General features: G+C 38.8%; 1 protein-coding gene across 2 annotated transcripts in view; it reads left to right on the forward strand.

Moving 5' to 3' along the window:
- ITGBL1 (integrin subunit beta like 1) overlaps positions 1–23,425 on the forward strand; it is a 220,713-nt gene that overhangs the window by 119,098 nt on the left and 78,190 nt on the right. For both annotated transcript variants that reach the window (XM_057494564.1, XM_036893712.2), the window contains exon 7: positions 2,336–2,482. In XM_057494564.1, coding sequence (XP_057350547.1) covers positions 2,336–2,482 — 147 coding nt within the window. The remainder of the gene's footprint in view (positions 1–2,335; positions 2,483–23,425) is intronic.

Raw genomic sequence — 23,425 nt, forward strand, 5'->3', positions numbered from 1 at the left:
AGTGAACGTGGGGCATAAAGTTCAAAAAGCCTTTTAGAGATTTTGACTTTTAGATCTAGAGCAGCTTGCATTCCTTTTTTCAAACCTTGTTAATGCATCCACAATTCATCTGCCTTCTTTTGATATTAATTGGGCCAGGTTTTCTCTCTAAAAATCTCTTTAAAAATTTCTGATCATTTTCATGGATTTGTTTTATTCCAGCACAAATTTTTTGAATGTTGACATGTGAATGAACCTCAGATAGAAAGTGCTCTCTGCTCCTAAGCCTATGTTTCAACTGCAGCATCTGAGCACACTCTTCCCCTCAGCCAGGGGCCTCCCTCTGCCCGGATTCCTGCTCCATCCGGGGCCCTCCCACTGGCTGTGCTGCCACCTGTGACCTCAGGCAACTGCAGCAGAGGGCGCCCCCAGACCACGTAGGATTGCCTGCCACCCTTGCCTCCTGGATGATTTCTTCTTTCACAGGCTATTTAAATTCCCAGGAGTAAAGCTTTTCCCCCTTCTCATCTAACTGTTATTGTTGAAGTATCAACTCATCTTCCACAAAGACAGTATGTTCTGTACTCTGTCCAGTGTGCTTGTGGCAGATCTCATTGTCCTTGAGATGAAACTACTTGTCTCCATGAATTTCAAAGCCACTGACTCCTGTAAAACAGCAGAGTTACCTGTACTTCAAATGTTGAAATCTGTTTTAAAGTTGCTATTTATCTGTGCATTTTCAATATAGCTCTGTTTGCAAATTTTGCTCTAAATTTTGAGGGTGGGAAAAAGGGAAGGAACCTCCTCAGCTGGGATAAATGGCAAAAAGCCACAGAATCCAAAAACCTCTGAAAATATAACTAATATAAGTATAGCTAATAAGTTAAACTACTCTAATAAAAATTCTTATATTTGAAGGTCTCAATGATCATATTCACATATCATATTTTTATTACATGTCACATTTGATCACATATTGCATATATTAGCAATTGTAAGTTTCTTTTCCTTTAAAATGCTGAGCTGTGAAGCAGTGTTAATGATGATGGTTTACTGTTAAGACTGTTACATTGTAGGTGCTTAATAAAAGCATGTTGAGTTGAAGTTAGTAGTAAGTGGGAGATTTGGATTCCTTAATATCTTACTCTACTTTGACCTATGATTTAAAGAGTTATTCCATGAAGATCCAGGTTAATAGAAGGTGCTATCATCCAATTCTTCAAACTCAAAATATAGACATCTGTCCACAAACTCATGGAATACAGATAAAACAGGCCAATCTTCACTGAAGGCCCATTTCCATGTTGTATGATATATATTAATATCAGATGCCAAAGCCAAAATAGTGTGGACTTTCATTCATTAACATTGTGCTGGGCTTACTTAAAAAGTGTAATTCCACTTCCTTTAAAATTCCTCAGGCATTTTTACAGCAATCAGAAATCCACTTTATTTTGCATCTGTAATATTGTGTATCTGATTGTTCATTAGGGGTCAGGGAAAGTTCAGCTAAGTCATCTTGTTTTCCTTTTTATACTTGGTGACTTAAGTGGGCTCAAATGAATAAAAATAACAATAGCTCAATTTTATATAGTATTTTAAACATATATTATGTGCTTCCTGGTAATATATTATTATCCTGTTTAAGAATGAAGAAACTAAGTTGCAAAGAGATTGACCTTTGACCAGTCCTGCTCTGTAAATAGCAGGCTCAGAACTTGAACCCATTTATTGGACTGATACCGTAGGACGCTTTTACTCTACCATATCACTACTCTGCTCAGTTCTTTACAGGCTTTGTGTCTATGTATAAAGAAATTTAATCTTTCCTGACCTCTTTAGTGTATGCTAAATGCATCTTCAAGGAACGTGAACTCCATGCAAGTTGCTGGTTTTAGACTGAGTGTTTCTAGGTTAAGCATGTAGTATGTAGTTAGTAAAAAAGTAATGAAAATCAAGTGTGGGGGATTCCAGAAGATAAGATCCTGTTTCTAAACCAAGTTGTCTTCCGTTTCCTATGGCTGTCCTCCATTTAAATTAATTGCCAAATCCATCAAATACTCCATTTGGGCCCCAGCAGACAGTATAATCACATGCACCTGGATTTCTATAGAGTCACAATTAGGGCCCCATGACCCTGTTTTTTTAATCTGGAGTTGTTGCTTTTCTATACTCTTCATGGTAGATCAGTTTACATCAGGTATTCAAGAGCCTGAGAAAAATATGCCTTTGCCTTAATGTTTTACATGGTGTTATTAAGATTCTGACTCATTTGTGACATTCCCTGTTGAGATGAAAACGAATTCTGACTTCATCATATATTTTCTCATATTTTTTTATTACACTCATTGTGAAGGTCATGGGCAATGTAATTGTGGAAGATGCGACTGCAGAGCAGGCTGGTATGGAAAGAAGTGTGAGCACCCACGTTCCTGCCCGCTGTCGGCTGAGGAGAGCATCAGGAAGTGCCAAGGCAGGGCTACTCTGCCCTGCTCCGGAAGGGGTAAGTGAGGGCTCATGGGCCGCGTCGCTGCCTCCTAACCCTCTGGGTCAAATGCACGCAGTTCACATGCATCTTACTTAACAGACCGCTGAGATCCCTGCACGAGGAGGGACTTGAGTCTTCTTGGAACTAATAATACACCCAGCTGCCATGAGTGGAAGTACATGGGAATATGCAATCTCCTCTCTCCCTCTCTCCCTCTTTACCACACACACACACACACACATACTCTCTCTCTCTCTCTCTCTCTCTCTCTCTTTCTCTCACTCTATCAGTTTAACTTTAAGGTCTGTTTCAATTTCAGTTCAGTTCGATGCTACAGTAAAAAAATAGAGTTTGGATATTTGCTCAAAGCTTTCTGAATGAGACCATCTAATTGTTCACTGACATTTCTGAAACTCAATAACATTGTGTTGAGGAGATTGTTGGCTTTTGAAAAAGCAGAATATAAACAGATAGCTCTGAATGAGCTTCTGTTGTTTTAGAAGGCACGTAGCCTCCAGTGTGCTCCTGGTACCAGATCAGTACAAACTGGCGGAGGAGGAGAATTCATCCGGAGGAGACCTGGTTCCGTTCTTTCTGACTTATCAGAATAAGAAATTCAATTTCACCTCTCACATGAAAACGGCCAAGTTAATATGAAAAATGCTTTCAGAGGAACTGGTAATTGAAGTTATTATAATATTTGTTCATGAAAGAGAAAGAGGAGAAACACTTCCTTTTACTTGAATCTTTGATTGGAAATCTAATTTCATGTTGCTGTTCCAGTTTTGAAAAATGATTTTCTTACTAAGATATAATACAAATACCATACAATTCACCCTTTTAAAATGTACAACTTAGTGGATTTTAATATATTCACAGACTTACCCAACCATCACCCACTATCTCATTCCAGAACACTTTTGCCACCTGTACCCCTTACCACCTGTACCCCTTACCACCTGTACCCCTTTACCCTCAACCCTCAGAGACCTTAATCTATTTCCTGTCCCTATGGGTCTATGTATGAGGATACCTCATATAAACAGGATCATAAAATATGTGGTCTTTCTGTTTCTAGCCTTCTTCAATTAGTGTAATGTTTTCAAGGTTATAAATAACCTTGTGGCATGCACCTCACTCTTTTTTTATGGCTGGATGATACTCATTTGTAATGCCATACCTCATCTATTTATCCATTCATCTGTTGGTGGCCGTTTGGGAAGTTTGTACTTTCTGGCCATTATGAATCATGTTCTGTGAACATTCACATATAAATCTTTGTGTGGATGTGTGTCTTAATTTTCTTAGGTATATACCTATTAGGGGAGCTGCTGGGTTATATGGTGACTCAATGTTTGACTTTGAGATATTGCAAAACTCTCTAAAGTGGCCACACTTGATATTTCAACTAGCAGTAGGAAGGTTCCAACTTCCTCACATCTTTGCCATTATTTGTTATCATCTGTGTTTTTTATAGAGTTCTTTATGTAGACAACTCCCTAAGTCTCCAGGATTATTTGTATCATAGGTATTTTCCTATACTCTTTTATCCCGAATGATTTTACGTAGGATAGGATATGAACAGGAGAAATTTTTTATTTCAGAAAGATTTCTGACTTGCCCCATCTTTCACCAGTAACCTCAAATAGGGACCACTGTTGAAATTGCATTAATACATTGTCTTTATAGTGCTGGAGAAAGCCTTTCATGCTTTTAAAGACTAAAATTTAAAAAGATTATGATTTAATATTCCTTAGACTATTGTTACATATTCACTCATTCATTGGGAAAAATAACAAATTACAGAATCAGAAGAGCATATAAAATATCTCTCAACCATAGAAAAATCACTCTAAAAATATAAATATATATTTACCAAGGCTTTGCCATTTGTCTCAATTTTTAAATTAGTGCTAGTGCAGGAAACTGTTGTGAACTTTATATATCAGTCTCTAATGAACTCTGACAATCACGTATTTGTCTCTTAGCTGTCCAGAGATTCACAAATGTATTTAGCTACCGTTTTTAAGCAATCAAATATACATAAAGTTTATTTCATTAAAAAGGTGTTGTATATACATATAGGATTACAGTATTTAAAATTTTTTTAAATTCATATAAGCCTTTTGAAGTGCTTTATAGATAAATCATAAGAGTCTTTAGTTTCCTCAGAGGGAAGTGGAGGTATTGGTGAGTGAAGTGGTTTCCCAGGGAACTGTAACAAAACATCAGAATTTTGAGACTAAAGACCAGGGGTGCGTGAGAGACAGTCTGGTGCTCGGACCAGTGGTCTAAGACTCTGCCATCCATCTGCAACCTCACTGGCACTGGGTGTTTTAAAGCAAAAGGCCAATATGAAAACTTCTAAGGGATTAGTTTTGTGGTTTATGAAGGACAGCGGCAGCTGTGGTCACCTGTGTGAGGAAAGCCATCACAAGGCCCATCGGTCCTTGAGCCAGAGTGCCTCGGCAGCCCACCAGCTCGGGCCGAGAAAAGAAAACTCTCCCAGTAGGCTGTACTGCCTGCCATTCCTCCGTGCCGTTCTCTTCAAGGGCCCAGTGAGACGTTTTTCCACTGGAATTAAATTAGAATTCTTGCTCTGGCTGGTGATGACTCAGTGTGATCATTGTGTCTTGAAGGCGGGGGAATACATCAGATAAGCTTTTAAATTCTCTAGTAATTCTGTGATTCCTTGATCCGTATTCCTTATTGCCTTTAAGTATCCATATATTTCATGACCCTCATATAGGCAGTTAGGATATATAGTTATTCATTTTGATTTCTGTCCTGGGGGCTGGGCAAGGGGGACAACTTTATTCTCATAACAGTGTTCTGATCAAAAACTTGAAATGGCTTGTGATAGGCTAAACATTAGTTATAAACTTTTGTTGACTTAAAAATATGTTTTTATTATTATTGAGGTTCTCCTCCTGCGAATGCACTTGGCTTGGGCCAAAAATGTAGCAAAAGTAATGTGTGTCACTTCTGAGTCAGCTTGAGGGGCAGTGCCGAGATCTGCCCTCTGTCTTTCCCCCCGGCCTGGGGTTTGCAGCGTTCGCTCTGGTGGCTGATTTGGTAGCCTGGGTCTCTGAATGAGGGTGATTAGCAGAAACCCCTGCTGACCCACTGACGACTTGTAACACGAGTGAGAAATACATCTCTGCTGTTTTAGGCAGGGGAGAAATTCCAGTTGTTTGTTATTGCAGCAGAACTCCTGACTCATACTCTCTTCCACATATAAAATTCAAGGAACACAGGCAAACCACAGCAAACTCAATACAAATCATGTTTAAACCCAAACAGATAAGCAAAAAAGAAAAAATAGTTGAGGTTTACAACTCTGTGTATGTCTTATGAGTATCATTATCTCAACCAAAACGAATATAAACATGTATGTATGTATGTATAAAACAGGTGATGAATTGGTTCTATCAATAGTGTTTATGTGCACTTATTTAACAGGTAACATGCTGAGACCATAGAAGGTATTATCTTTTTTAATACCCCTGAAAATACAATGAGGTAGGAAGAAGAATAATTACTCTTCTTTTTGCAGAAAAATAAATTAGAAATTTGAACGGCTTGCCACCTTCCATAGTAAGTGCCAGGGGTGCCAGTTTTAACAAACTTTCCACACAGGCCCTCTAACTGCAGAGCTGCCATTTTAGATGATTTACTGGTACTTTTAACATGCCAATGTGCTGAGCAACATGTAATAAATATATGTCTTTGAAATAACTATTCTTAGGCAAAATCTTTGATACGGCTGCATAATATTCCACAATAGGGTTACAGCAAAAGATTTTAATAGATCCTCTTTTAATAGATATCTAAATTGTCTCTTACTTTATTCAAGTTCTAAATATCATAATTTACATTCTCATAGCAGGAGATTTGTACAAATCCTTAGTGTTAGCTCCTAGATGTGGAATGCATAGATCCAAATGAATAAGAATATATTAAAACTTTTCAATAAAAAAATTGCCCAAACTATTCATATTCTCTAGAAAAATTGTACCCATATTCCCCCCTACCAGGAGCATAGGAGGGGCTCCTTTACCCACCAATTGTGACAATTTAAATAACCTGGTAGCTCTTAGTGTTATAAACTTGCCATTTATCAAACTCCCTTCACTGACTTCAGTAATCATCAAAACAAGTGATTTATCTGCAGGCATTATTATTCAGAGGCTTGTGTTTGCAGGGTTTGCCTTCTTTGATCATTCACCCTTGTGTCTAAGTCATTTTATTGTTTGGTTCTGCAATCCCATGTGCTTTTGTTGTCTGTCCTCTGTGCCCTTTGGTTTTCTTTAATCAGACCCATTCTAAGAGGTATTGCATATGTTTTTTATTTCTTAAACACACATAACCCCCAGAAGGGAAGGTGAGAAGTAGAGGAAGAATGATAAATGGTGGCTAATTATTTAAGAGTGCAGCTTCTAGAAAAGAGAAACGATGTCCTCATTTTTATCAATTAGTATGTTTTAATTAATGAATTAAGCAAGTTGGTTCAATTCCCTTAGCTAGGAACATACTTTCAAAGAGTAATAGCATGCCAGATTATCACCATCTGGAGATTTTTCAGTTTAAGCCATAATTTATCTCTCTCTTTTACTGGCAAAGCACATCTTTAAATTTTCTTGCTATTATTTATCAGAGGAGTTTCCCATAATGCATGTATTTTTTTAAACCTGTGTTTTATACTCTGTCACTTTTTGACAACCGAATCTTTTTCTTTATTTTTTCGTTCATGTTTGCCGAGATGTTAATTTGGAACAGAGAAAAAGTTAAAAAAAATTCTGAAGTCCTCTAAACGTTTTGAGAGAGAGATTTTTATCTTTATTAAAATTTTTTTACAGCTTTAGTGAAGTAAAATCGATATACAAAAATAGCATGTATTTAATGTATACAATTTGATGAGTTTGGACATAGGACATATGCACATACTTATGGTGCCATCGCCACAGTCAAGGAAATACACATACCCATTACCTCCAAAAACATCCTTGTGTCCCTTTACTTTAGTGTGTATGTATGTTAAGAATGAATAAGATGAGAAGTATCGAAAATAGTCAAATTTATAGAAACAGAAAAATAGAATGGTGGCTGCCAGAGGCTGGGGATAGGGGGAAACGGGAGTTGTTATTCAGTGGGTATAAAGTGATGCTGTTCAAGATGAGTGAGTTCCAGAGAGCGGCCGTGCAGTGCAGTGCCTGTAGTTAACAGTCCAGTGTTGTGGACTTACAAATCTGTTAAGAGGATAGACCTCGAAACATTTTAAATTAAGCACCATTCCACCTATTGTGATTTTGATTATGTTTTAATAATTCTTGGTGGCCTAATTAAAAATCTTATTGTAGGTTAGCAGCAGTGGGATATGCACAGTTTGCAAGTGACGGGGAGCTCCGTGTGTTCTTTCGGGAGTATTTGCAGACAGCAAGTGGGATTCACATTTCCTCTGTTCTGAGTGTCCAGGTTGATTGATCCTTTTCATCTGCCAGTGCTCAAGGGCCTTGGAATAGTCATGCGCTAAATTACGGCATTTCAAACATAGTCGTCAAGGACCGCGGCCAAAGAAGATAAAGGGATGACCCTGTAAAATTAACTTCTTTACTTTCCTTATCCAGAAGCAAGCGTTCCACTTTTAGAGATGCACTAAATTGGGAAAATATCAGTGAAAATTGGTAAATCATGCCAGAAACAGATGTCAGTACTTTGCCGTAATACAGACGTTCAATGATGAGGAACCACCTTGTGGAGCCCCAGAGAGCCGCCCATGGCTCTTTGAACACACTTTGAAAACAGCTCCCACTAGTATGGCTTTCATATGTTCGATAATCGGGGAATGACCCATAGTAGTAAAATGGTATCTAGGAAGAGAAAAGCCTGCCTACTATTTGTTTTCTTGTATTCAGAAAAACTTACTAGAATGTCTTAACTTGTAGGTGCATCCTATATGTCACAAAACCTTAGGAATGTAAACATTATTTATTATGATTTTATTAAAGATAGAACAGAGGCAAGAAGATTGGAATCCAGGGAAGAGTCCCTGGGGTCCCTCTAGCATCCTGTCTCTGCATCCTCACGATCTGCTGGGCTTCTGGGTGTTGGGACATTTTCTACCCTCATGAGAAGTCCAGAGGTAGAGGCGCCCAGGACCGGTGGTTCACAGGAAGATCCTGATGAAATCTATATTAAATCTCTCATTCGTATGAAGAAGCCATGTTTACTACACTAAAGACATAATTTGCACGTATTGAGAGCTGCTAAAAATAATTGGAAAGAGCCAATTAAATAGGAAAGAAGGTCTTGTGCGAGTTGATTATTCAGGGACTCCCCTTTCTGGTGAATTATTTATGTTCCTTACTTAAATAAGTAAGTAATTATTTGTGTTCCTTGTTTCCCTTCATTTTATCTTGCCTTTCTTGCCATTTTTATATTCAGTGGTACAGATATGAGAAGAAGGAGCTCAGTAGCTGAACTGAATAATTTTGCATATCTCTTTAAAAGATGGTAGAAAATATTTCAGTGGGAAATAACAAACAGTATTTTGTTTAACTTACCAGAGGTTTTTCTAACTGATAATCGAGGAAACTGTATCACTCCCAAGACCGAGTATTTTTTGTGTTCCAGTCAGTGATCTTGCTTAAATGTTTTATCGATGGCAACAGAACATTTTGTGTCAAAGGTAGGAATTGATCCAAATAAATAGACAATTTGTATTACATTTGGCATAAGCTTCATGTAGTAAATTGAAAACCAGTGAAATTCTTTGGCTAGAAAGACTTCCTAGTAAAGACTGCAACAAACATTGTCGAAGTCTATTTGAAATAAAAATAGAAAATTGGGCATGAATTCAATCCCAATTTCTTTAAGTGAGCTTAAAATGGGATGTGTGACAACCGTGACAGTTTTGTTACTACAATTATATATTTATTTCTATTAAAACACTAAACAAATAGTAAAGGATAAGGACACGGTGTGGAGCTCCAGCAGTTGTTTGCTTGATTTTATTCATTGTAAACAAATAAAGCAGGTACTTTCAGTGGGAAACAATCTGGTCTGGCTATCAGCCATAATCTTCATGGAACCATACACGTGACAGATTTTACAGAAAACCAGTGAGGTCGACTGTCATCATTTTGTTTAAGTGTTTGGGTCTGACCAGCAGCCTGTGATTCCCCTCTTGGAAAAGTAAGATGTTATTAAAAATTAATAGGGTCAGTCATTGTGCTATATTTGCATAATGAATGGATTCAGTATATAATCATACTGTAGCATATAGCCAACCCATATATATTTTCATAAGTGATGTTGCTTATCAAATTTAATCCAATCTGATTTTTATTGATCATCCTACTGTGTATCTTTTTGCTAAGCCAAGGGATTAGGAAGCTAGGACCAGGAGGCCCGCATTCTGTTTTTATAAATAAAGTTTTATTAGAACACAGCCATGCTCCCTTCTTTACATATAACTGTTTTCTTCCTAGAATGGCAAGAGTCAGATGGTTGCCAGAGAGCGTGTCTGGCACATAGGCCCTAAAACAGTGATTACTTAGCTGTCTATAGAAAAAGTTTGCTGACCCCTGGGCTGAGTGTTTGTGATTAATGTGACAAATGGTGGTGGGAGAAGGTATTGAGTGTCATGAGAGTCTGAAGATGTTATTTGCTAAACAAATTTGGAAGCAAATATGGCTTCAGAAGTGAGTGAAGCTAGAATTGAGTCTGCAGGGATAAATAGCATTAGACAGATAATGATTTAGAAAAAAGTGCATTCCAGGCAGAGGGAACAGCATGGAAAGAAACACTGAGTTAGCAAGAGAATAAGATGACTTTTGCAGAGCATGGTAAACCAATTCACTTTGGATGCTATATAAAGAATACGAAAGTGATGGGAGACAGCTTGGGGAAGATGCCATCTCTCCCACCCCCACTACCGCACCCCGTGTTGTGATGGGTTTGGGACAGGAAAAGCAACTTCTTAGCAGAGCTCTTGTTCTCGTCATTGTCTTATGAGGTCGTTAGAAGAAGGACATACATTGTAAGTAGGATTATAAAAACACTAAAATGATGTCATAGAAATGCCATGTCAACCTGCTGAATGCCCCCTCCATTGTGTCATTGCTAAAATACCAAGTTTATTGTAACTAAAGTTACCAAGATCCACGTCTTACCATGAACTGGACATGTGGGTTAGCATTCCTCTCTCAGTGTTCTTCCTCCTTCCTGTGCTTTAGATCACGGTCATTTACTTACTGATAGAATATGAGAAGACACACAAAATCTACAGTGGCTGTTTTACTAAAAGTCATTCATGTTGGCAAAGTAGTAAAATGACAACAGTTTAGCCATCAGTTTAGTATTTTGAGGGTCACATTATTTGTCCTGGGTGTGTACACCCAGACCTATGTATTTTAGAAGGCGAAAGGACATCCTGTCACAAGGAAGGCAAGAGGGGGGTTTTGGTGTGGGGAGTGAGGGACCCTGGAGGTCTTCTGGGCTCTGCCCCTAGCTGGGTGTGAGACAGCAGGTCACAGGCTCCAGCGTGGCAGCAAAACCCGAGTGGTGACTATGAATTTAGCTTCTTCAGGCTCTTCCCTCTCCTCACTGCTCTCTGCAGTAAGTGAACTTGGCTGTGTTCTAACTCATTTGGCCCCTGGATTTTATGTTTGCTCTCACAGCCTTTCATTTCTGACTCACCTTCACAGCAGACTTTGCATCTGTTTTTGCATAGCTAACTAGACAGACAGAGCTCACTAGTCTTCCGGAGAATCAGGTGACGAGCCAAGCTGTTCTTCTAGACTCTGCTTTCTGCCAAGTGACTCTCCTGGGTATGGACTAACATATTCTTCAGTTATGGCATCCTTTCATTTGGAATATAATGGTTACGATAGATAAGATTTTGGTTCTCCACAAATACTTATTTCTCATGTGATGCCTTTTATTTGGAGGAAAGGAGGGAAGTCAGGATTCTTTGGCTTCTTATTTAAGTTTCTAAATAATTTTGGCCTCTTTGCTGCTCAAAATATTCATGCCATGTGGATGTTTGTATATAGTACCAAATGGTCTGGCATAGTACACTCATGAGCCATATAAGGTTTGAATGGTCCCAAGGATGAAACAGTGGACATTTGAGGTCATACGTAAAGTCTTTACAAGGACATTAAATCCTTGGCCGGGATTTCTTTCTCTGGATATCTACCCAAGGTCTGTATTGCACAATAGTTAACTTTAAAACTTAAAAAAAAACACTTAAAAAAAAAAGGAGGAGATTAAAAGAACTGTAAAAAATAAATGTAAGCAGATACAGAGCATATTGTGACTGGAAAGGTCTCTCATGCTGCTTCCTTTGATTAGTTTGCTGGAAGTCTGGGTATGGTTAGTTGTTGCAATCGAATCATAGTCCCAGCGATGAGATAGAATTGCACAACTACACTCTTGAGTATAGTTTATTGTAATTATAAAAGAAGCAGTAGCAAAACCCAGGTGGAGAAATTCATGCTCAATTCTAGATGCAGTCTTCTGGATGATTCTACTACATAAAGAGAGAGATCCAGAGGGATCATTGACAAATGAGATCCTGGATACATTAGGAGGCCTGACGTCTTGTGGCTGCACAAGGGTGTGCCAGGGCGTCACACGCAGGCATTGTTCAGCTCTGCCCCCAAATGTTCCTCCCATCCTTCACTTGTGTGCTCCCTGGGACAGCTGTCAACAAACATCAATTTCCTGTCTGGTAGACAAGCTCACACATGCTACCCATATTGTGCTTCAACTCAGCAATTTTAGCCTTATCCAGCCGGCTACTTTCCGATGGTGAGGTCACGTGCCTCTCCAGGGGCAAGAATGAGTCAGATGGCCATATGGCCTGTCACAGCCTCACGAGGCAGGAGTACTCACACTTATTGTTGTTTGTCTGCCCCTGAAAACACTCTTTCAGCTTTGTGGACTCTCAGTTACGTTATCTGTGAAACAGTTACTGTAACTGTTCTGTGTCCTGTAAAATGTTTTGAAGAGCAATTAAGTTGGGACATGTGAAACTGTTTTGTTAACTTTAAAACTAAGATGCAGTTGTAAGGGATTACGAGGACTTAAGCGAATGACATAGTGGATGACATACTTAAAGACATGGACTTTAACAGAGAAAACAAGATAAATGTTCATTCACTCATTCATTCATTAATTGATTCATACATTCAACATAGATTTATTAGGGCCCTACTATGTGGCTAAAACCAGTCTAGGTGCTATATAATATATAGGCAACTAATGTCAAGACTTTCAGAAAAACTCCAGTGAGTTTGGTCAGAGAAGTTAAACACAGAAATAATTTGGGTTAGTGCTGGGAGAAGGAAATCAAGATAACATGGTGGAGTGGCCAAGGTGGACTTTGGGGCCACTCCAGATGAGGTGGTTGGGGGCACCTCTGAGGAGGACCTATTTGGCCAGATCTATGTATTGAAAGGGGGCCAAATAATGATTGAGAGAAGATGGCCAGAAACCAGAAAAAAAAGGGAATTTATAGAAAATTTCAGACTCAGGAGATACAAGATTTCCTGGAAGAGATCAACATTGGATGGGCTTTGTCCTTAAAGAATCCGTGGAGGAGACTTGAAGTTTGTTGAAGAAGTGTTTTAAAAATACCAAAGCTGAGTTCCCACCTGATTTAATTTGTCTGCTATATGGCCTGGGCATCGGCGATTTTAAAAGCTCCCTGGTGACTCTACTATGCAGTCACACTGAGAAATCACTGCTCCGCAGAGTTGTGTAATGGGCATAATCCTGCAACAGAAGGATGGACACTTTCAATTTGCCCCACTTCCCACAGAGCAAACAGGGCTCCAGGGAGTGCTTAAGAGCTGCAGAAAAATTACTGTCCCCTGGGGTCTCTTCAGGATGCCTCTTGAATGGAGGAAGAGCAACGAGGCAGTGGAGGTTGGGCAAGACACACTCTGGGAACTAGGGGGAAAATAATTTCCAAAACAGGAAATCACATCAGGAGACACAGAAATATGAAAGAATATGATACATTTGTTTGAGGAATTGCTCATCCTAGTTTCTGTATATCTGAGGTGGAAGTGAGAATCTGTATTTTTAACTTATCTCCAGTGCAATTATGAAGCGTTTGGTGTGAATGTCCTCTCGTGGTCTTCAATTGCTCAGAAGCCTTAGACCTGCTTTCAACCCTGAGACCTGCTTCCTAGATTGTTTTCTGAAAACTAATCTGTGATGTGTTTCCTTGACCAGAATACTTTGTATTGTAATGAGAGATTCTTGGAAATATAGATTCAGGATTCTTAACCTGGAATTCATGCAACTCTGGACGTCTGTGATTGGGTATTGGGGTAATAAGAACCTCTTAAAAGAGCACAGATATATTGTATGTGCCTTTTTATATTTTTAGGAAGAGAGAGTCCACAGCTCCTTTTACCAGATTCTAGAAGGGCTGCATAATATCAAGAGAAGGTGGAGTGACTTAGAAAACACAGCATAAAACCAAGGCAAACACTTTTAGGGAGAGAGCACAGCAGATCACTAAGGAACAGATTTGGGGCTAGCTGAGCCTTACCTATATACTGTATAGTTTAAAATTGAACTAGTAAATTATCCAAATTGAAATCAAATATAGAAACACTTTGTGATATCTAGTTGTATATATAACTTATGACTTGGCATCTTTAAAAAAAAACATGCTCACAAGATTCAAGTTTGGAATGAAAAGATGGACCAAACCCAAAACCAGTGTATTCTAAGTCATGAGAATTTGTCACTGAAGTTTCTTATTAGGAGAATTGGAAACACAGGCAAAAGTTCAAGCAGAGAAAAGAATTCTATTTCTGTTTCTCTGTCAGAACAGAATGACATTTCTTCTGTAATGCTTCAGGTTTTAGTCTTACCCATGAGAGGTGTCCATTCGGTCAATAAATGTTGAAGTACTTGATGTTTATAAGAATACAACCTGGTATTCTAGAAATAACAGGAGTGTAGGAACAGGAACAGAAGGAAATGTAATTTGTATGCTAATCAGGTTTCATTTGGAATTGTTTTAAGGAGACCCATCTCATTATGAAAAAATAAAGTATTTTATTAACAAATATAAAAATTTGATAAAGAAATATAATTGGTGTTTTGCAATTCCTACATGGCTTTAGGTTAGGATTTAGTGAGTCTATAAACTTATCTCCAATCAACATTCAGCTATATTATTCCTGTTTTAGCTTTGGCTGGTTAATGTCCATATGAACCTTAGAAATGTGTGGGTTAGGGCTAAATTATCAAAGAAAATTTCAAACTGTGTGACAGAACTCATAAATGAGGACACAGCAGAGGAGATAGACAAACAAGTCGTGAGACCACAATAACGGTCGGTTTTGAAATTGAATGATCCCAGGTCTACCTCCTGGGCTTGTAACTGTTTATCCATCACATACTCAGTCGGGTATTCATGTATTTACTCAGTGTAGTTAATTACATTGGCAATATCAATGCCAAGGAGGATTCCCCCTCCTATTTACATTAATGGGATAATTTGGGTTGCTGTTATTTTACTTCTCTGAGGTTGTTTGTAGCTTCTGGTTGAATACAAGGACTTGATCTCTAAATTATAAACTGGCTAAACTGAGTGAAATAACATTGAATAAGAATATTTGCTGTTATTTGTTCAATGTAAGCAGTACGTATGGGTGTTGAAGAGACCATAGTTGGTGCTTACTATAGAGCAAAGATTCTCAGTAACAGATGAGGTATTCCTGCCCCCCAGACCACAGTTAAGAGCAATCCCCGGTTTGGGATATAGTAAGAGTTGTTTGGTTTTTATGTCCTGAAAGAAGGCTAGTTTTCCTGATTATGTGTTTGATCCATTTGCCATTAATTACAGTGCTGAGGATGTGATGAGGTCCATAACATCTGTTGTAATTAAGAGTCTTTCACTGCACATGCAGAATCCCGATTCCATGAGAAACAATCAAATGAGGTCTGTGCTCACAAAACCAGGGACAGGGGTAAGGATGACCTTTAGGAAGAATGTAAAAGGGACTTAGACAACCTCACATCATTCTCTCTCTCTCTCACATGCACACACATACTTGTGCACACATATCCACACTCAACTGCCCTTGGCACACACATTTCTGCTTCTGCCAGAGGTTTGGTCTTGCCTACTGCAGATGAAGTTTAGAATCAACCAGGGTTATATTTTTACTGTGCCCTGACCAGAGAAGATGAGAGAAAAAATCCAGAAAAAACTGATTAGTTTGTCTTGGAACTGTGATCTATTTTGAACCAATCCCTGTGTCCAAGCAGAGGGATGATGGAGTATTAAGGTTGGCCCTCCCGGAGGCCTGTGCTGGAGTGGTGAGATGTAAGGTTGTAAGGCTTCAAAAAGTGCTTCTGAGCAAACAAAACAATTTTAAGTGGTGACAACTGCATTTTAGGTTAGTACTGATCTTGAGAATTTTTGGATGCTCTATATAGCATATTTTCAAATTCATAACCAAAGGATAAATCCACAAGGCAATTCATTAATGATTGTGGGAGGCAGAATAACGGCCTGCAAAGGCGTTCAGGTTCTGATCCCTGGAACCTCTGAATATGTCAGATTGCATGGCAAAGGGTAAAGAGCTGCACATGGAATTCAGGTCGCTAATCCAGAGATTAAAGTGGATTAGCTGGGTGGGCCCAGTATAACCACAGGGGTCCTCACAAGTGGAAAATGAGATGGAAGAGGAGTCAGAATTGGAGTGATTTGGATTGAGAGGCACTTAACCTTCTGTTGCTGACTTTGGAAATGAAGGGATGGGACCACAAGCCAAGAAATGTGGTGGGCCTCTCGACGCTAGAAAAGCAAGAGAGTGTATTTGCCCCTGGAGCGTCCATAAAGAACACAGTCCTGCTGACACCTTCACTTTAGCCTAGTAAAATCCATTTGGACTACACAACTCCAAAGCTATGAGAAATAAATCTGTGTTGATTTTAGCTGCAGAGTTTGTGATGATTTGTTATAGCAGCAATAAGGAACTCATACAGTGACTTATAGAAATATTGCTTGATATAGTCAGTAGAATATACCTTGGATTCTTTTTCTGAGTGAATTATGTACTCCTGTGAATTTTTTAGACTTTTTACAGCTGATCTGAAAAATAATAATGTTAAAAAGCTTATTTCTCTTACTGCTAGTACTTCATCTATTGGCATAAACATAAAAAGATTAGGTAAGGTATGATTCTTTATGGAATTTCCTCTTGCATTATTTAAAAATAATGGAAACTAGTTTGTAAACATAACTTTTTATCTTACTTTTTGCACTTACATGAGATCTTACAATTTGTTTCATGTTGTAATATAGTCTGAATTTTATACTGTATTAAGTCATTTTGACCAAGCATAATATGCATCTTTAATCCATTATTTAATCCATTTGTCAGTTTAAGTGGCTTATGAACACAAGTACAAGATTTTAATATTATAGTCTGAATTATTTTTTCTGTTTCTGCATTGTAGTGCTACATTGTAATTCTTGTATACATCGTTATCTAGGGTAAATGGTATATCTAAATGTTACAGGACGTATATTTTGTGAATCTTTTTTAATAAAATGAATTCAAAATTACAAGTACAAAATTACTTATGCTATTTATTTAGATGAAAAAGGAGATCAAGATGCATTTTTAAAAGGAGACACATACCACAAACATCACAAAATCCAGAATATTATATAATTTTACTCTGTTACAAATGGCTCTGTATAATTCAAAACTTGTTTTTTCTCAACTTCCCAAATGTGGGTTGGGCATTATAGAATGCATTCAGTATTGTGACTTTATCTCTGACCTTTCATGTCATGACCCGATTGCTTACTTTAGGAGTATCACTAGAAGCTATCCCTGTGCCCTGAAAAGCCATATAGGTGACTACACCCCAGTAATCCCCTAGGAAGTGTGTCCTCCAACTTCCCTGTGGCTGAATCCCCAAAGTGCCTGGAGCCATTCCAGGGCCACTTGACATGAGGGGAAGTGGGAATAGAGAGAGGGAGTAGTCTTAATTCAGGTAGCATTTCTTAGTTCTGGAAATTTTAAAAAATCTCTACTTCCTATTGCCAGGGTCTCCCCCAGCCCCATGGAAGGGACGGCCACAAGGAAAGAAATCTGAGGGCTAATTGCCATTAGCCCCATGGTCAGTGTGCCTGTAAGCCTCTGATGGTTGACACTGAAAAACAGTTCTTGCAGCTGGTCCCAAAGTAGAGAACACAGAGTCGCTGTATCCTGTCATTGACTTTCTATGCTTCCCTCTCCAAACAAACAATAAAATAAACAAATCATTTGCACAGATGGCATACTTGCTGTGGCTTCAGCCCTTCTTTGTATCACTGTAAGAGGTGCAGTTCCTCTGGAACTGTTCGTGATGCTCCCCGGAGGGACTCTGACACCACTGTGGCCTGGCCGCTGCCTATTTCCTGACGTTAATATCATAAACATTCTTCTGAACTGTTACAGGAAAGTATTGGTTTTATGCATGTGGATGCTTCCAGCCCAGGCATCCTTCCACTCCCTGGACATGTGTGGAATTAGAAATTTTTGCCACATTATCATCTTCCAAATACATGTTTTAAATAATCTGGAAGTGTATATCCTGGGGCCTCATGTTTCTATTTTTATTTGTTATACAGAATGTCACTTCTCACCTGAACCATCCCGCCCTTCCACAAAATTTCATCATGATGCTGAGTCTTAGTTTCGCAGACCATAAAAAGACTTTTTGGTGATAGAAATTCAGAGTTAAAGTCCTCCTGTTTTTTTCCCCTCACTTAAGAAAAGACAAGGAAGCTGAGACTCTCCATCCCCAAACCCCACTGAGGCTAAAGCCTCCAAGGAGCTTTGCATACTCATTGGAAAGTGTTCTCACACCCTGGACTCTTTATACCACCTCTTAAAATGCTCTTGTCCATCCTTCACAACACACGGGAGACAGATTTCTAAGTCTTAATGCATCGATATGAAGATGATAGAAAAAGAAAGCTTTTTTCCAAAACTTCTTTATTCTTTGCAACTTCTCTCGGGGGAAAAAAACAGACCTTTATTTTAGTCAAAAGGGAATAAGAGGCAATGGAAAAATTTAAGATTGAAGGATAATTGAAATAGAGAAGTGGAAATGTGTGGCAGATGATCCCCAAAGACTGAATCAGAAAAGGAATAAACCAGAGGCAGCACAGATTTAAATGAAGATGTGCACGCTCAGGTCAAAGAAGTAGAACACGGAGAAATGGGAGGAAATGTTAATAGACTGAAGAAGTAGCTTTTCTATTTCTTTCATTTCCTTTGCTGGCTCAGAGCCTAGGAATGTACTAGAGGTTTAAGTGTTGATTGAATGAACTTTTCCCTATATGCAAAAATCCATGTGATTGAACTTTTGTTCTTAGGCAGTGCTTCTAATGGGAGATCGAAGATTTAATGAGGAACAGTAGTTGACATGTATGGAGCATTTACTGTGTGCTAGGCACTGTGCCAAGTGCTTGCTGCATCTCATTTAATGCTCTGATGACTCATACTGGCGGTACTGTGATTATCCTTACACAGCTAGTCACAGGAGATCTGTCTCTCTCTGTCTATAAATTCTGTTGTTTCTGTTTCCATCTGTACTCTTCCAGCCCAGGTTCTTGCATCTGTCTTACTCTCTGCCTAGTATCCAGTGACATGTTGTGTAAACTGGGGTGAATCAGACCTCACGTGTGGCTGTGATCACATTCTCCTCCGTGCTGTGTGTTCCCCAGCTAACCCTGCACACACTCAGTTTTACCTATACTCTACTTTACTCTAATTCTTTGTTTAGGTTGGGCTCCCTTATGGTTGGCCTCCTGAGTAGGGGTGTTTTTTCTGTATTTCTAGATTCTAGCATCAAGCAAGAACTCGGCTGATAATAAAGAGCGATGACTGACCCGGAAGCAAATGACTAAAGGGGCTGCACCGATAATCCAGTAGGTCCTTGCTTAAATAAATGATCATGTGTGAGCACTTAAAGAGCTGGTTCTAAGTGTGGGTTCCTAAGTAGTTAGAGACCCATGAATGGAAGACCGTTTATTTCAGGGAACACAGTGTCTCCTCCCAATGGGTTTAGTTCTATATTCCTTAGCAATGATCAGGAAGGGAAAAGGAAAATTTAATATGGAATGAGGCTGGCTCTGTCGCTTATGGAAACTCACTTGCCTTTTCAAATTTCTAAGCACCAGGCATGTTCCTTAGGTCTGGGTCCCGCCCCTCCATGTCCAGTATCAGCAACAAAAGGTTAAGTCCTTCTCACGTTGAATCTCTCTGATTCTGGTGTGTGTGTATCTTACTATACTCATGACGTGGGTATCTGTGACTTAATTCCAAAGTCAGTTACGACAATATGGTGATTTTCCATAATTTACACTTTTTTTCTCTAATTGAAAGTAGATTATATTTACATTTTTCAGGCAGATGAACAATATTTTGCTTCATGAATAATATGTAGCTTCTATAAATTGCTGACACTTGCTAACGTTATTAAGGTGGATTTTAGTCTTCATTTGAATCATGTTTTAATCCTTCCTACTAAAAGTAACTCACCACAAATTTGAAGAAAACTTCAAAAATTAATCCAATAATTTAATATGTTTATTAATTTAGCTTGAACCTGTAACAGAGTGATCTAATATTTAGTATGTGATCAACAACTTATAAGAAGTGTTTAGAAGTTACCTTTTAAATTATTCTAGGGTGACAATACTTTCTATGAAAGTAAAAAAATTTGTTAAATGAATCAAGTGCCATGCATTCTTATACTGACATGGTTTCCTTGTTTTTACCCAAATACCTAATGTATAATTCCATTTTATTTCTCATTCCACATAGAGAAACACTATGGCATTATTTTTATATAAGGCTTAAAAACAAATTTAGTTACACCTTCATGTGTAGTGCCATAAAGATTCCTGAAGAGATGATTTTGTAAGATTATAAAACTCAGGTGTCCTGTTGACTATCACTGGAGAACAGGTAAAGAGTTCACCTGTGACTCATTGTAGTTCCAAAGATGTAAAGAAATCTTGCAACCACACTTAACCTTCACCTAGCATGGATTTAAAGGGCGATACAAGATTTTAAATTGTTAATTAACCTAACAATTTTCTCTTTCACATTGGGTGAGATCATCAGGGCAGTCTAGTGAATAGTCTGATTACAGAACATTTCAAAGGAATGAAATACTGTTTTTTGAATATGCTCTCTAGCCTTTTGAGCCTGTTTTAAATCTCATTTCAAAATATCCCATTGCATAAAACAACTAAAGGAACAATATTCATAAATATTCCACTAGACTGATTAAACATGCCCTCTGCAGTCTATTTAATTAATAATATATACCAGCCCTTGTATTCATTCAGAGTAGTGATTTACACAGGGTGACCCAAGCCCCCGGGATTCCTTAGAGAGAGAGGTTACTTTACTTTGGAGAGAAAAATCTGGGCCTGTTGTCTGCCCACCCCAACCACCCCTTGCTTCTTCCAGATAAATATCACTTATAGATAGGTGTTTTACTGAACAAGAATCTTTTAATGGTTTCATTTGGAATAAAGTGTTTCTGCTAGTTTCTTAGTGTTTTCGTTCACCATTTCTTCCAGAAGCACATCTATGCTCTAGGCAAGTGTTTATCTTCTATGCCCCAGTGACTACAGTATTTTTTATTTTCCCTGCTCTGAGCCTTTAAGTGTTCGCCTGAAAGCATTTAAAAATAGTCTGTCACTCCAAAAGGCAACTAAGTGCCTGAGGAAGGGGGTGGAGAGGGCTCAGGATTGCAGATTTACCTGGCAGCAGTCATGGCTTAAGACCAAAAGAAAAACTGAGGTACAGTAAAAGCAAAGGGAGAAGAATGAACAGCTGCGTTTCCTCTTGTCTTTTACTGACACTTGGCCTGCAGACACTCTGTGTTTATTGCTGTAAAATCACTGATGCTTCTGAGAATCTGTCAGGAGGGCCCAGCATCAAGGATTTCCTCTCCCTTCAATCCTAGTCGTTGCAACCAGCTGGAGCCACCCCCAGATTCCCTTTGTTGATAAGTAGTAGTTCAGGAAGGTAAGAGAAAACCTCCCCATTAGTAGGCTGCAAATGAACTGCACTGCAGCCCAGCTCACAACGTGGCTAACATTTACCCTCATTCTTGCAGGGGGTGGAAAAGGTATTTTTTATAGTAATAAGGCACAATCTGTGAATCTTACCATATACCAAATTAAAAGAGCTTCTGCCAGTGCAGCTCCAGTCCGTGGAGAGGAGAAGTAGGTAATTATTCAGAGATAATGCTTCTAGAACAGAATGTTGTCACCACATAATGGTCCCCTGCTGATAGATAAATGTACGGGCATGGCAGTGTACTTATATTTTAAAGCAAGAGACATTTTTTCGGTGACACAATTGCAGCTCTTGTGATCATCTTTCCTGTTTTACCAAATGAAGGGTTGTAGATTTAATCATAATGCATGATGGAAGACTGGTGTCACAAAGTGACTAAAGTGAGCCCAGTGATGATAGCCTGCTGTGTGCAGATTGACTTGGTAAACACTCTTTTGGAACAGACTTTAACCACTGAAGAACTGTTTGGTTATAAATGGATAGATTCTTGATTATGCATCTTCTCAAATTCTACATTAATTATATTCCTGCCAGTTAAGCCTTAACATGTCTTTGTTTTGTCAGTGAAAAGTCAGCTGGCCAGTGGTATATGAGATGATGGATTTAATTTGATTTCAGAGGATGACATTGTTTCATCTGTTGGTTGAGGGTTACATGTAGTGGCTGGATAGTTCTAGAACTACTCTTTCTTCAGGAACTACCAACTCTGTATTTATATCCCATAATAGCGATAGCTAGCTTTTACTGAGCACTTAGAATATGTCAGACACTGTTTTAAGAAATTCACATAAATTTTTCATTAAACCTGTAATATTTAAAAAATATGCAGTACTTTATGCAGGTCAATGCATAGGAGAAGGTTGGTGACGTGGTCAGAGATGTATTGGGAATTCCATCATCACGCAGGCTAGGTCCTGTTAAAGATTGTGGCTTTTACTCTGAGTGATTTGAGAAGCCACTTAAAGGCAGTGATCATGAATAATATATACTCACTAGCTTTAGAAGATCACACTGGCTGTTGTGTCGACAAAGTACAGAAGAATGGCAAGGGGAAGACAAGGATGCCAGTTAGGAATCCATTGCAACATGCCAAGCTAGAGGTGACTGTGGCTTGACTAAAGTTTTTGGCATTTGGGATCATGAAGACATGTTAGGTTCTAGATGTTTTCCTGAAAATAACACCAATAGGATTTCCTGGCAGACAACATTTGGAATATGAAATAAAGAAAGAGGTCAAGAATGGGTCAGTATTTTGCTCTAAGGCTCTGAGCAACTGGAAAATGGAGTTTTCATTAATTGAAAAAAAATTCAGTAGATCCCCCTTTACCCAGGAAGAAATTAGGACTCAGGGGAACGACTTGTACAGGAGCTCGTAGCTACTAAACGGTGGGACTTTGGCTCAGTAGGCTGAACACCACACCAGACCTCGTAACTACTGCACCCTTGCTGTTCAAAGTGTGGCTGTTGGAGTCACAGCACCAGCATAGATCTTGTTGGGAGCTTGTTAGAGAGACAGGGTTTCAGACCTGGCCCGACCTGCTAGTGAACATCTGCAGTCGAATGCCATCCTGGGTTTAAGCCACCATGAGGTTTAGTAAGGACCGTTTTGTTTCTGTTACATGTTTGCTGACATATTTTGCTTCTGTTTCTGAGGGTGAGGGTTTTGAAGGCCCGGGTGGGGGCTGATGATGATGACATCTTTGGAGGACACGTGAAAGATCCTAGCAGGGCCTGGAGGCTGGGACTTTTCTCTGAGCATGGTGGGGGACAATGATGCTTGTAGTTTAAATGACAAGGGGCAGAAGAATGCCTAGGAAGT

The sequence above is a fragment of the Manis pentadactyla genome, chromosome 17 (genome assembly GCF_030020395.1).
Source record: "Manis pentadactyla isolate mManPen7 chromosome 17, mManPen7.hap1, whole genome shotgun sequence".
NCBI lineage: Eukaryota > Metazoa > Chordata > Mammalia > Pholidota > Manidae > Manis > Manis pentadactyla.